Source organism: the organism of the source record quoted next, unplaced genomic scaffold (genome assembly GCF_019419815.1).
Source record: "Pyrus x bretschneideri cultivar Hongxiangsu unplaced genomic scaffold, Pyrus_bretschneideri_v1 Contig86, whole genome shotgun sequence".
NCBI lineage: Eukaryota > Viridiplantae > Streptophyta > Magnoliopsida > Rosales > Rosaceae > Pyrus > Pyrus x bretschneideri.
In genome coordinates this window covers 1,107,800-1,123,392 of record NW_025999827.1, presented here as the reverse complement: position 1 = coordinate 1,123,392, position 15,593 = coordinate 1,107,800, and the positions used below count along the sequence as shown (strand labels likewise).

The 15,593-nt window shown below is 35.0% G+C and overlaps 1 protein-coding gene and 1 long non-coding RNA gene across 2 annotated transcripts; one reads left to right on the top strand and one right to left on the bottom strand.

The window, feature by feature from the left end:
• The first annotated feature begins 3,746 nt into the window (after positions 1-3,746).
• On the top strand, positions 3,747-4,133 carry LOC125473415. The gene is made up of 2 exons (XR_007255319.1): positions 3,747-3,956; positions 4,099-4,133. It is a non-coding gene; the product is annotated as an uncharacterized LOC125473415 (long non-coding RNA).
• Positions 4,134-13,095: 8,962 nt separating this feature from the next.
• LOC103955638 (transcription factor bHLH94) lies at positions 13,096-15,177 on the bottom strand. The gene is made up of 3 exons (XM_009367538.3): positions 14,399-15,177; positions 13,795-14,223; positions 13,096-13,340 (listed from the first exon to the last, which is right to left on the bottom strand). The coding sequence occupies exons 1-3, from the start codon at positions 14,843-14,845 to the stop codon at positions 13,239-13,241; spliced, it is 978 nt and encodes a 325-aa protein (XP_009365813.3). The 5' UTR covers positions 14,846-15,177; the 3' UTR covers positions 13,096-13,238.
• Positions 15,178-15,593: the final 416 nt, after the last annotated feature.

Below are 15,593 nucleotides of genomic sequence, written 5' to 3'. Positions count from 1 at the left end.
AATAAGCCCACCCCCACCCCCTTAGTGTAGATAATTTCGTTTGTTCAAATAAAAAAAAACAATAATTTGACAACTAATTTAATTACATTATTATCCGCGTGTGAAATACCTTTTTTTATAACCGGCTTTACATGTCTCTTAAGATGTTTTGAACGTGTTTAAAAATAGAAAAAATAACATTTAATGAAAAACTGATTGAATCACATTATTACTAGCCTATTGTGAGGTACTAATTACTTAAAAATAAATTGTACAAAAGAAAATAATTATTAAAAAATACTATTAAAATGATAAAAATGCTCATGCCACATTTGATGCATTATTTTGAGTTGCTTTTGAAATTTTTTGTTTGAGGGGCATTTTTGTCCCCTTGTTTTGGTGAAGCTTGTGACACCAAAAACACTATTCATTGGGCCCTTGGCTTTATACATAAAGATTTGATGTATGATTTATTTTTCAATTTGAGAAATTATATTAACGGATGTAACAACGATCATTTTCGTACTCTCTTTGCCTCCTATGCCTAACAAAGTTACATTCCTACGGTCCATTCAATTTTTCCGAGCCATTACAATGCAGAATGAGAGAAAAGATGTGTTAAATCATCTCCTCACAATTAATGGCAAGCAGATTGATGAGTTGCGTCAACCCAACTTACATAGAAGTAGTCGGGCCATTTTTTTTAATAAAACTTTACAAGTATTTTGTTTGATTTAACCTAGTTTTCATTTATAGTTTTTTTATTTTTATTTTAACTGTTCTCAATTTTTAACATTTATAGCTATAAAAAAGCATAACTCACTCGTACTAAGTTAAGAAACTCAGCAACTAAAAGATACATGTAGTCTAAATATGTAAAAAGTAAAAAAACATGTAGTCTAAAGATATATATATCCTTAACCTATTTAGTAATTACCTAGCAAAAAAAATTTAAAAAAAGAAAAAGAAAGTGGTGATAAATCTACCCCACTATCTTATTTTCCATGTTAAAGAAAACTTATTCACTACTACAAAAGGGGGCTATAGTGTCGGAGGGTGGTGTCGCTTTAATCTAATATAGTAGCGGATTAGGCAGTTGCGACACTAACTGAACATGACGTCGGATTTACTGTCGCTTATAAGCGTTATTAAATGTTTATGTCGCTTTTAAACCGACGTAAACATATATTTTAATAATTTTTAAATACTAGTGTCGCTTTTAAACCGACGTAAACATTATTTTAATAATTTTTAAATACTAGTGTCGCTTTTAAGCGACATAAAGTGTGTATATATATATATATATATTAAATTATATATATATTAAATTAAATTTTATATCCCTAAAAACTATAATAATTATATATATATATATTAAATTAAATTTTAAAAAATTGGTGATCATTGGATTGGCTTAAATATACATACGATTCAATTTCTTAAGTGTTATACATACAAAATAAATAAATTTAAATCTACTTAATATATATATATACACACACACACCATTGAACTTGATTGGATACGAATTCTATGAAACTAATTTCGACAGTTATAAACGAAAAATCACGATTTAACGGTTATTTTAACTCCGATTTTGATGATTTTTTACAGCTACACTCCTGACCCTATATGAATACAATGAATGGATTCGATCTTCAAATTAAAATATTTACACAAGTGGATACCACAAAATCTTATGTTATACTTAATGAAAGTATAAATAAACTCTAAGTGTTAGTCAATCTATTGTTTTGATGGGATACGAATTCTCGGAAACTAATTTCAACGATCCCAACCGTCAAACTTGTTTGCATATGCTTCGAGATCACATCAGCAAAAAATCACAAAAAACAAACATTCAGAGATCAAGTAACGGAACAAAGTTTTTCGACGGTTATAAACGAAAAATCACGATTTAACGGTTATTTTAACTCCGATTTTGATGATTTTTTACAGCTACATTCCTTGACCCTATATGAATAGAATGAATGAATTCGATCTTCAATTTAAAATATTTACACAAGTGGATACCACAAAATCTTATGTTATACTTAATGAAAGTATAAATAAACTCTAAGTGTTAGTCAATCTATTGTTTTGATGGGATACGAATTCTCCAAAACTAATTTCAACGATCCCAACCGTCAAACTTGTTTGCATATGCTTCGAGATCACGTCAGCAAAAAATCACAAAAAACAAACATTCAGAGATCAAGTAACGGGACAAAGCTTTTCGACGGTTATAAACGAAAAATCACGATTTAACGGTTATTTTAACTCCGATTTTGATGATTTTTTACAGCTAAACTCCTTGACCCTATATGAATACAATGAATGAATTCGATCTTCAAATTAAAATATTTACACAAGTAGATACCACAAAATCTTATGTTATACTTAATGAAAGTATAAATAAACTCTAAGTATTAATCAATCTATTGTTTTGATGGGATACGAATTCTCTGAAACTAATTTCAAGGATCCCAACCGTCAAACTTGTTTGCATATGCTTCAAGATCACATCAGCAAAAAATCACAAAAAACAAACATTCAGAGATCAAGTAACGGGACAAAGCTTTTCGACGGTTATAAACGAAAAATCACGATTTAACGGTTATTTTAACTCCGATTTTGATGATTTTTTACAGCTACATTCCTTGACCCTATATGAATAGAATGAATGAATTCGATCTTCAATTTAAAATATTTACACAAGTGGATACCACAAAATCTTATGTTATACTTAATGAAAGTATAAATAAACTCTAAGTGTTAGTCAATCTATTGTTTTGATGGGATACGAATTCTCCGAAACTAATTTCAACGATCCCAACCGTCAAACTTGTTTGCATATGCTTCGAGATCACGTCAGCAAAAAATCACAAAAAACAAACATTCAGAGATCAAGTAACGGGACAAAGCTTTTCGACGGTTATAAACGAAAAATCACGATTTAACGGTTATTTTAACTCCGATTTTGATGATTTTTTACAGCTACATTCCTTGACCCTATATGAATAGAATGAATGAATTCGATCTTCAATTTAAATTAGTTTTTTTAAATATTTTGAAACTCAGTGTCGCTTTTAAGCGACATATTGATTTAAATTAGTTTTTCGTTTTATAACCATCGAAAAGTTCCATAGAATTTGTATCCCATCAAGTTCAATGGTGTGTGTATATATATATATATATTTATTAAGTAGATTTAAATTTATTTATTTTGTATGTATAACACTTAAAGAAATTGAATGGTATGTATATTGAAACTGATCCAACGGTCACCAATTTTTAAAATTTAATTTAATATATATATATATATATAATTATTATAGTTTTTAGGGGTATAAAATTGTTACATTAATATATATAATTATTATAGTATTTTTTAGGGTTATAAAATTAATATATATAAAATTATAGTATTTGAAATATTAGGCGGGAAATTTCCCGCTTGTTTGAATGGATGGAGAGACTTAGTGTCGGTTTTAACCGACGCTAGTGTCATTAAAGCGACGCTATGTGAATTTCAAAAAGTGTGTCAGAAGTTGGCGTCGGTTAAAAGCGACGCTAGTTTCATTAAAGCGACGCAAGTTTCATTAAAGCGACGCTATGTGAATTTCAAAAAGTGTCAGAAGTTTGTGTCGGTTTAAAGCGACGCTAGTTTCATTAAAGCGACGCGAGTTTCATTAAAGCGACACTATGTGAATTTCAAAAAAAGTGTCAGACGTTTGCGTCGGTTTTAACGGATGCAAACTAAGTACCCATATTTAAACCCCTCTCTTTCCCATTTCAACCGTGCTTTCATTTCTCCCCCAATTTCAGACTTTCTTCTTCTCCTTCCCCATTTCATCTGTGCGTCCCCTTCTTCCTCCTTTTCATTTTTTCCTCAACTCCTTCCCCGTTTGCTTTGGATCACCAGTTTGAAGATCAACATTCTGAAGAACTCCAATTCGAGGAGGAAGAGCTTGAAGGTGGTTCATTTTTAAATTATTATGATTATTAATTTTAGTTTCTATTTTGTATTCTAAATAGTTTTATGCTTAAATTGAAAATTTATTTTTGTTTCTTGGTTTTTAATTGTTTTTTTTGTATTTATGCATGTTGGATCTGAAGAGCAAGGACACTGGAAATCGCAGATCCATAATTTTTTAAAGGTATAAAACCTGAGTTTAATCTATAGAGATTAGAGCCTTAATGTTGAAGTAGTAAAGTATTGGAGCACTGATCTGATGGCAAGCATGGCAGCATGGAGTTGCTAGTATTATATATGGCACTATGGAGCTACAAAATATGTGGTCTTCGACAAAGGCAAGCACAGGAAAGCATGGAGGATGAATTTTTGTAAATTATATGGAATGTTAGATGTAAAACATTTGTATATTATGGCACTACTTTTCTTTTGAATTATTTTTATTATTGTTTGTTTTGGCCTAAAATTGAAATTTATTATTTCGATTATATAATTTTTTTGAGTTATAATTATTTGAGAACGAATCCAGAAACAGATTTCGACTTTTTTTTTTAATTATTATTATCAAAGGTGGTGTCGCTTTAAATCGTCACTAGTTTGCATATTTTATTTATTTAATTGTTCTCTAACGTCGCTTTAAACCGTCACTAGTTTGTATATTTTATTTAGTTAATTGTTGACTAGCGTCGCTTTAAACCGACGTTAACATCAGCGTCGCTTTAAACCGACGCTGCGTAGTGGCGGATTAAGCGAACAAAGCGACGCTGAAGCCCTTTAGTGACGGTAGCAATGGCGTCGCTATTCCAATCCGACATTGCAGTGTTTTATGTCGGATTTTTGCCAAATTTCCGACAGAAATCGGGGTTTCTTGTCGGTTTTTGGTCCGCCGGTGATAGCCTATATTGTAGTAGTGATTTTCCACCTGCACTTTAATAAAAATTTTAATACTAATTTTATCCTTTGTAAAATGGCATCTAATGTTAAGGATAGTATTGTAAAAGACTCAGTTGGAGATAAAACTTAGAGTTGGTTAATTTGTTGAGATTGTTGTATTAGGTTGGTTAGTTAGTTGAGATTGTTGTAATAGGTGGCAAGTTAGTTAGAAGGTTAGAGTTATGTGAGAGTGTGGAAGGTTGTATATATACAACAATATTGTAATTTTATGATTCATTCAATGAAATTCATTTTCTTTAACATGGTATCACTCGCCATCTATCCACCGACTTGATCCAATCCATTCTTTCCCTCTCACAACTTCTTCGCTAAGCTTTCTTCCTCCCTAAGCTTCTACGCCAAGCTTTTTCCGCCAAACCCTAACTCTCTCTCATGGCGACCTCAACTTCTCCCTCTTCTGAGTCAGCTACATAGATTCATCTTGATCATCTCTTTAATTCAAGCTCTACTTTCTTTACACCTTTAATCACGATTCAGAATATAGGATCCATGGTGCCAATCAAGCTTACTACAACCAATTATGTCACTTGGAGTGCGCTGTTTACTCCGATCTTCCGTCGTTATAATCTTGCTGGAATTCTTGATGGATCGGTGCCTTGTCCACCTCAATTCATCTCTGATGCTTCTAGAAATCAAGTTTTGAATCTGGCATACGTTTCTTAGTTCAAGAACGATCAGAACATCCTAATCTGGATCAATTCCACGCTTTTTGAATTGATCATTCCTTACACTGTTGAAGTCACCACATCCAGTGAGATTTGGGCAAAATTGGAGTCATGACTCACAACAACCTCTTAATTGTACATCCACGAGCTTCGATCATGTCTGCGCAACACCTCGAAAGGCGATTCCATAGCTGCTTAATATCTTCAACAAATTGAAGAGATCGATGATGCTTTTGCTAATGCTGGTGCTTCAGTTGAATCAAGATCGTGGTGGTGATCGCAATTTCTCTCAAGGTCGTGGTGGTGATCGTAATTTCTCAAATCCTAGAAACTTTCAGGGACGAGGTAATTTGTTATCCAATAACTATCATCCAAATTCATCTTGTAACAACTATCAGTGGTACAATCGTGGTGGTCAATCCAACTTTAATTCCTTTGGAAGAAAGATTTCACGCCAAATTTGTTGTCAATTTCAGCATGATGCAATTAAGTGCCCTCAGCATATGAATCCACATCACTCTAACAATGCTTCTCATTCTACTATAGTTGCAAGCACAAATTCTGCTCAACCTACCTGGATTGTAGACTTTAGTGCTAGCAATCATATGAAAAATTTTTACAACACTCTTCAAAATTGAGGGCCTTACTTCGGACCTAAGCAAGTTTACATTGGAGATGGCAAAGGTTTGCCTATTCTCCACTCTGGTTCCTCTACATTACTTACTCCTGAACATAATTTTCAACTTAGCAATGTGTTACATGTTCCTGATTTGAAACAAAATCTGCTTTCTGCAAATCAGCTTCTTGTTGATAATTGGTGTTCTATGCTTTTTTATCCTTTTCACTTCGCTTTGAAGGATATTTCTTCAGGGAAGATGCTCTAAAGGTCTTGTAAGAGATGGCTTCTATCCATTTCAACCACAGCCTTCCAACACTGTGACCAGCAATCACAATGGTCTTGCTGCTTCTGTTCATGCTTCCAGAGATATATGGCATCAAAGAGTCAGCCATCATTCTCTGAAGATACTAAATAAGTTGGCCACTAAGTCTTGTATTTCAATGTCTAGTAGTTCAAATAAGTCATTTTGTAATGGTTGTGCTTTAAGCAAAAGTTTCATATTGCCATTTGCTTCTGTACCTTGTCATGCAAGTAAGCATTTAGAGCTACTGCACACAAATGTTTTGGGGCCAACATATGTCACTTTTGTGAATCATTTCAAATACTATGTCATCTTTGTAGAGGACTTTACAAAATATTGTTAGTATTATCCTTTGCAATATAAATCAGATGTGTTTCCTACTTTTGTTAAATTCAAAAGTCTTGTTGAGAACTTGTTGCATACCAAAATTGTTGCTCTTGAATTAGATTCTAGTGGGGAATATCTTAGCACTCAATTCTCAAATTTCCTTGTTAAGAATGGTATCAGTCATCAATTAAGTTGCCATCACACTCCTTAACAGAATGGTTTTGCTAAGCGCAAGCATAGACACATAATTGAGACTGCCAGAACACTTTTAACAGTCTCCAAGGTTCCTCACACTTATTGGGATCATGCCTTTTCCATTAGTATGTTTCTTATCAATAGATTGCCTACTGCATCTAGATTGTCTTCATGGGAATGTCTATTCCACAGATCACCTACATATGCTACTTTAAATATTTTTCGGTGTAGTTGTTTTCCATGGTTGCAACCTTATTCTAACTCTAAGTTGGATCCCAAAAGCAAGCACTGTGTGTTCTTAGGTTACAGTCTCAAACACAAAGGTTACAAATGTCTGGATCTCACTACAAACAAGTTATACATTTCAAGAAATGTGATATTTGATGAAGGCATCTTCACAGTGTTCTCATTTCTCAAGAGCATCTTCATCTCCAAATACTATACCCACTTAACTCACATTTAGGCAACCATATATCAGTTATATCATTCCACCTCCACAATCATCTCCATTTCATATCATTCCTAATAGCTCTTCCAAAATAGCTTTTATATCCTCTTCAATACCTCCATCTCACGCAGTCCCTTCTAATACATATCCCATGCAAACCAAGTCCAAATCTGGTATTTACAAACCAAAAGCCTTTTCTACAACAGACCATCCACTCCATTCTCATCTCTCTCATGAATTTGTTCCCACCACCTATCTACAAGCTTCAAAATATCCATATTGGGTTTTGGGCAATGCAGAAGGAGTTTCATGCCCTGCAACATACTGGTACTTGGTCCTTAGCACCTAAACATGATCATCAAAACATTGTGGAATGCAAGTGGGTTTTCAGGATTAAAAAAAAAAAACAAAAAAAACCTGATGGTACCATAAATAGGTACAAAGCTAGCTTAGTTGCCAAAGGTTTTCATCAGCAAGAAGGGCATAATTATACTGAGAGTTTTAGCCCAGTGGCTCAACCTGTGACTATTCGATTACTACTTGCTCTTGCTACTCAGTTTGATTGAAGTCTAAATCAACTAGATGTAAGCGATGCATTTTTGCATGGGACCTTGTCTGAATTTGTCTTTATGCAACAACCCCCCTGGCTTTGAAGATGCAATTCACCCTACTCATGTTTACCAGTTACATAAGTCACTGTATGGTCTGAAACAGGCTCCCCGAACCTGGTATGAAAAATTACGTGGAGCATTGAAAACTCTTGGCTTCACTGCATCTCAATCAGATCACTCATTATTTGTCAAACGGGATCCCATGGTTTTTGTTTTGGTATATGTTGATGACATTATTGTCACAGGGCCATCTACTTCAGCATGCAAGCATGTTATTTCTTAGCTTAGCTCACTCTTTCCTATCAAAGACCTTGGTGCACTTCACTATTTTCTAGGTACTAAAGTCCAGAGATCTTCCAAAGGCATCTTCATTACACAAACCAAGTATATCTTGGATCTATTAAAGAAAGCCAACAGAATATCAAAACCATGTGTTACCCCTCTCAGTACATCCAAGTTGGATCACTCCTCTCCATTACTTGAAAATCCTACAGAATATCAATCTTTAGTTGGTGCTTTACAGTATCTAACCTGGACTCGGCCTAACATATCTTTTGCAGTCAACCTTGTTTGCCAATTCATGCAGAGTCCAAGGCAATCTCATTTTCAGGTTGTCAAAAGAATCATTTGGTATCTCAAGGGCTCTATTGATATTGGTCTTAGTTTTCAAAATCCACTTTTGCTCCATGTCTCAAAGCCTTCTCTGATGCTGACTGGGCAGTATATACACTTGATCAAAGATCGACTGGTGGTTTTTGTATTTTTATGGGTTCCTCCATCATTAGTTAAAGTGGTAAGAAGCAACCAACAGTTGCTCGTTCTTCAACAGAGGCAAAATATCGATCTCTAGCTAATACTGGAACTGAAATTACATGAATATGTTAGTTACTTGTTGATATTGGTTTCTCTTTCTTGTACTCTTTAACTTTGGTGTGACAATCAATCAACCATCTCTCTTGCCAAAAATCCTTTGTTTCATGCCAGAACAAAGCATGTTAAGATCGATTACCACTACATTTGAGAAAAAGTGTGATCGAAAGCTATTTCAGTTCATTTTGTGAGCACTCATGATTAGATTGCAAATATCTGCACAAAGTCTCTTTCCAAGGACATGTTTCATCTTTTAAGATCCAACCTGTCCCTTCGAACTCCTCAGTTCAGTTTGAAGGTGGATATTAAAGATAGTATTGTAAAAGACTCAGTTGGAGATAAAACTTAGAGTTGGTTAATTTGTTGGGATTGTTGTATTACGTTGGTTAATTAGTTGAGATTGTTGTAAAAGGTGGCAAGTTAGTTAGAAGATTAAAGTTATGTGAGAGTGTGAAAGGTTGTGTGTATATATACAAAAATATTGTAATTTTATGATTCATTCAATGAAATTCATATTCTCTAACATCTAAGACCAAAGGAAAACCCAAAAAATTGGGGAAAAAAAACCCATTGATAGGTTCGTTATTCAAGGCTTATTTATCTACAATCCACATACAAATTGAGTTCGATTCACAAAAAGCAAAATCCACCCACTATTATCTCTCTTATCCGCAGCCAATTAACCCAATCTCTCTCCCAAGAGAGATAAAGATGGCAGCGGCGACATTGGTTGGAGTTGGAGTAGGTTATGTTTGGAAGGCACATGCTGCAATGGCAACGATTCAACTCTTCACTGGAGGGTATCATGTAATTACCAAAGTAGCCATCTTCGCAAGAGATCTTGCCCGGACGAGGCTGGAGTCGAAGTGGTAGAAGTGTGGAAGTCACAATTTAAGTGGTAGAAGTTGGTGTCGATATGGTAGTGGTAGTTGCGGTGGGTAAGGGTGGGCACGGTTCAGTTTGGTGCGATTTTGAGTGAAACCGCAACCAAAACTGAAACTTTTTGTAGTTCGATTCAGTGTGGTTTTGAAGCCAAAACCAAATAGAAACCAAATCGTTTAGTTCGATTTGTGTGGTGTCAAACAGTTTTGGTTCGGTTTTTGAGAAAAAAAAATTACCGTTTGAAATTGCATAAAACTTCATTAAAGATGGATTCAAACCTGCATCAAATTCTTCCACAATCTGTGCCAGATGAGAAATCAGAGCTAACATTTTGTAGGGATGCATGCACGCCATGCTCCAGCTACTCCAATGGCTTATCATTTCATTTTTCATGAACATATAAAATCACATTTCATATGGTCCAGAGGAGTGGTAAATATAAATAGCATGTATAGGTAGGTAAGAGAGAGAGACTAATGAGTGATAATATTTATCGAATAGCAGTTGAATAAATGTATGGACTCTAACAAATATCCAATCAAAACATGATATCTAATTTGAGGTGCAGTTTTGGTTTCGGTGCGATTTTTAAAAGTCAAAACTGAAACCAAGCCGTTTCTAAGACTGCAGTTAGGTTTCACAACCGCAAAACAGAGCCGTTTGGTGAGGTCTGATTTGGTTCGTGTTTTGGTTTTGGTTTTTGGTTTCAAGTGCCCAGCCTTAGCGGTGAGAGGCGCCAATGAAATGGAAGATGATATTCTCGAGGGTGGGTGGCATGTTGGAGGACGGAGAAGAGGCCGGGAATTGTGTAGAGAGTAATTTAGGCAATAAAAATTTAAAAAAAAAAAAAAAAGAATTTGAATATGTTCTAGAGGTTATTTTAGGAACAAAAGGGGGTCAAAACATATTTTAATTTTTGAACTTTTTGTGGTGGGTAAAATTATAACCTGGGTAAGAAAATAAGACATTAAGGTGGTTCTAGTAGCACTAAAAAAAAAAAAAATCAACAAATCAATCGAACTTGTTTAATTAGTAGGTTCCTAACTAAAAGGCACAAAATTAAAAACCTCGAACCAATTGGTTAGTCAGTTACGTTGAAGATGCAATTTTCATATACTTGCACATACAAACAAAAAACTTACAGAAATGCCAAAATTCACGGCTCTAGTGTTACGTGAAGCTCTAATCTAGGTTAGGAGGAGGAGCCTGACGCACGTGTTAGTGGAGGGTGATTCTAAGCTTATCATTGATGTTGTGCGTGGTGTATGTGAAGTGCCGTGGAATTTGAGATCTATTATTGAAGATATCAGGTGGTGTGCCTCATCCTTCCAATATATCAAGTAAGGGCATGTGTTCAGGGAAGCAAATTTTGTTGCAGACACTATGGCGTCTATTGGGCTTAAGACTAATAAATTTTGTATTTGGGATGCTTGTCTTCTTGTGGAAGCAAACTTGGCCCTCCTTTTTTTATTGTAATGGCTCCCACTATGTGAGGGGTTTCTCACTTTAATGAATTTTCTTTCCTATAAAAAAAAAAATTAAAACGAAACATAAAACCATCCTATAAAAAAAATGTATAAACAGATAAAGGCAAGGCCTTTGGGGGAAAAAAAGATGGAGATCACAATAAATGGGAGTTCATTAAAATTATAATTCATATAACTAAGTGTATAAGTCATATGATAATTGAATATTTTCTCTAATTTCATATTTCATACGAATAATACCTACTGTTTGGGCCTGAAATTCTAAGTTTGCACCGAGATGGTTGACAACTTAGAAAGAAGGCTGTGAGTCTCGGCTCAACAATGTATTGCTGGTAGTGTGGCCGAGTCCTAAACGAAGTACGATTATTTGAGGCGTAAGATTAGTTTATGATAAGGTTTGGATTAATTGCTTAAGGATTAAGACTCATTTCTAGATAAAGTATGAATTGATCACATAATAGGACTACGTTACGAATCTTGGTTTGAGTCAAAGAAGGTGAGGTTCGGTAGCGTGTGATAGACTGTCAGTGGGTGAAGGATTTGTGAAGATAATTCCAAGTGCAATTAGATAATATGCTGAGGAGTTGCAATACTATCAGAACTCTACAACTTGAACATGAAGTAATATGTTCCTATAATACAAGAGTATTGGCAACGAGAAAAGGATTTTCATCAACTCAACACACAAATCAAGGTTCTACATGAAACTCTTTCACACTATTTTTGTGAAAAGTAAATGATCCACTAATTGTCAACACAAATTATGACTGGATAGATGGGTTTGGGTTGGCAGCCGAAGGACAACAAACGACTACATAGACGGGGTCTCTAGAAGAAACCATTGAAGGAGACTGACTGGATAGATGGGCCTGGAGCTGTAGAGTCAGTTTGTTTTAGGAGTCTCAACCGACTGGATAGATGAAGATTCTCTCTGAGTACGTGGCTGGCTATTTATCCTAAGTCTCAGTCAGTGAAGAGTCTTTGATTCTTTTGCCGAAAGAGGTCATGAGGTATTCTATGATTGGTTACTCCTAGGTTACATCCCAAGTTCGGTACACAGACAGCCGAATCAGTTTTACAATTAAGACGCTTGTCTACTTTGAGTATCTTCCATACAATTTGGTACAAATTCAGGAGACCTATATTTTCACCAATATAGTTGAGGCTGTCAAACTAGGTGCACAAGATCCAAAACTTCACAATGATTTGCATAACCACATTCAAGTTATTTGGCTGGCAAAGCACGAGGCGAATTGGAATGCCCACATCAATATTCAAGCCACCAAAAAATGTAGTTAGCTTCTAATAATTTGGCATACGGGTCACGTAGGCTTCATAATTTTAAAAATTAACACTTACTTTTAGGATTCTTTAGAAATATGGCCATACAAACAAAACACCTACAGAAATGACAAAATTCACATGCCTCTTCGATATGTACAATTATATTAAAATATAGCCTGCAATAAAAAGTATATAAACAGAAACATAAAAACAGCCTATAAAATATGTATAAATAGATAAAAGGCATGTCTTTGGAAAAAAAAAAAAAAAAATGAATAAGATAGTGATCACAATAGAATGGGATCCATTAAACTTTTAATTCCTATAACTAATTAGAAAGTGTAAAAGTTCACGTGACATTTCAAAAATGCCTCTTATTTACAATTTTATACTAATAATATTTATTTTTAGGATTACTTAAAAATATGCCCTTACAACTCATATTTCGTCGACCACAACCAACCTATTATGCCAATATGGGGAGGACAACAACTAAGTTCATCAGAAATTTAAGCCATGTCATAATGCAGATAATTCTTGGAAAGTACAAATTAAGAAATGTAACCCAAGTTGTTTCCATTTACTACATTACATAAAGAAGAAAGCATGATGCCAATATTAGTGGACAAACTAATAAAGGTTATTGAGCTAAATGCTGAGCTTCCTCCTGAATCCTACCCACCATTTCATACACATCAGCTGCAATCTCATTCACTGAGGTCAGCTGAGAATTATCTTCAATCTGTCTCATCAATTCAAACACAAAATTCAATTAAAAGTGGGTTTCACGCATTTATCATACTAATAAGACTGGTTCGACTTAATAAATTAAACTCATTAAAAGTGTAATCAATTTTATTATTGGTATAATTACATTCATGAGGTGTGAGATGAATTTCAAAATAGACCATGAAGTTTTAATATTTTTTTTATTTTATTTTACACCATAGGGATTAATTTGTCCAAATTGATTGCTTGATGGAGGATTAGATATTAAAGGAGACAAATGCCTAAATCAATACATTTCAAAACTTTAGGGTGTAATGTGACAAAATTAAAACCTTGTGTCTCATTTTGAAAATGACCTCAAAAGTGAAGGGTGTAAAATATAATTATCCTTTTCGTTTCTGTGTTGATATGTACTTATGAATCTAAACAATAAAAAACTCAACAAATTATTTATATGTTTAACTAACCTTGACACTGAAAGAGTAAAAGATCATACTATCCACGGTAGTGACATTGAGGTGAAGGATCATAAGGCGCAGAGAATGCAAACCAAGCACCATATTCAAGAGCTGCCTTGGCTGCTTTTTAACAAGCACTTTGATATTGGCATGGCTTTCCGCCATTGACACCTCAACATCTGCAATCGCCGACGACCGCTTCTCAGCCGTTAACTCATTTGAAAGCTCCATTGAGCTATTGTTGTATAGGCCATGACCATGGTTGGTCGAACAGGTCGAGTACTGAGGGAAGGCAAAGAAGCTCGAGAAGATCGAGGCGAAATTTAAGTGATGATCTGATTGTTGCTTGGTTCGTCTCTGGCCTTCTATAGATTGTAGAAGTTGCTCAAGCTCCTTCACGAAATTAATGGCTCCTCCTATAATTGATGCTTGGTCTCCCTATGTACCATAAAGAACTCTAGGTAAGTTATTAGAAGACATTAATTATTTTCTTCCAGTAAAACATGGAAAATTTTATGTTTTCATATTTTTCTTTTTGCACTTTATGAGGAGAGGTTTCAATTATGTTGCAAAAGTATCATATATCAAATCTAGAGAGTTGGGTGAAATTTACTCTTTGGGCATAGGGAGCGGGCATCATAGAGCGGAGGACAGCAAGATAGACATTCATTTGCTTCCTCCGATTGCGTTCAACAGCTATGTGGGTCATCCTTTGTGTCTCCATAACTTCCTTGTTCTTGATGCTTCGGATGCGCTTTCTCTTTTTCCGCCCTGTGGTGGCCGCCAGACCTTCAATCGAAGGGAACACGTGATTGAAAGCTGACCCATTATTGGTGTCAGAGTCATTGACACTTTGCACCATTGAGGAAGGTGAAGAGTCCAAACTCATATTGAAACCTTGTTGCCCTACCTCATTACTCTCTTCTTGGTGATCTTCTTCTCCAAAATCAAAGCCATGGCTCCAAGATCCAGCACCACCACCTCCTCCTCCTATGGCCTGCGAATCCTTCCAACCATAGCTATATTGTTCTTCTTGGAACACCACCGCCTCTAATGTCATTCTCTCTCTCTCTCTCTCTCTCCCTCCACGGGCTAAAATGCTGAAATATAATAGAATATGTGAGGCAAGAACAAGTGCAAACTTTTTTGCTGCTTGAGTTATGGCGATCTGGGATCACTATAATTTAAAGGGAGAATGATTCTTCCAACAAACACAAAGACTAAGTGAACGATTTTCTTAGCAAGTTGCAGAGAGAGATCAAAGTTTAATCTAGCCAACAAGTTGCAGAGAAACCATATATATAAATATATAATCCAAGCCAACTTGTAGGCATTGGGAGAGAGAATGTCATCTGTGACTATGCGTGTGGTCAATATTTCCTTCTGTATTATTGTGTAAATAAGATCTACAGCCAGTTTTAATTTGTGATTCTCTTTTGCTTAGAAATTGACGTACATGTTCATAATTTGGTCGTATTTACTGTGTAGACGTAGGGCTGACTCTGCTGGGATAGTACGTGGCACACTGGGGGAAGCAAAAAAGCAGCATGGGGCCAGCAAGTGTACAAAGTTTATTGTCAGGGTGAAGAATCCACGGGTTAGGTGTGACCAAACAAAGAAAGGGCTACATGCCCTGCAATCATCCATGACAAAGACCAAAAGACCAATTAATTATTTAGCTCCCCTCTCCATGGACTGATTGAGTGATATGTTCTAATACATTCTTATCATATACGTGTTAAATTCTGCATACCTACCTTTGGAGAATATAATTGTGCCAAGGTATAAATTGAATTATAAAAATAATA

Bases quoted from the DNA above. Each gene is read 5' to 3' on its own strand.
- LOC103955638 (XM_009367538.3), bottom strand. From the start codon at position 14,845: ATGACATTAGAGGCGGTGGTGTTCCAAGAAGAACAATATAGCTATGGT. The intron at 14,224-14,398 runs GTAAATTTCACC...TATGGTACATAG, and splicing joins CCGCTCCCTATGCCCAAAGA to GGAGACCAAGCATCAATTAT. The intron at 13,341-13,794 runs GTTAGTTAAACA...TTGATGAGACAG, and splicing joins TTTACTCTTTCAGTGTCAAG to ATTGAAGATAATTCTCAGCT.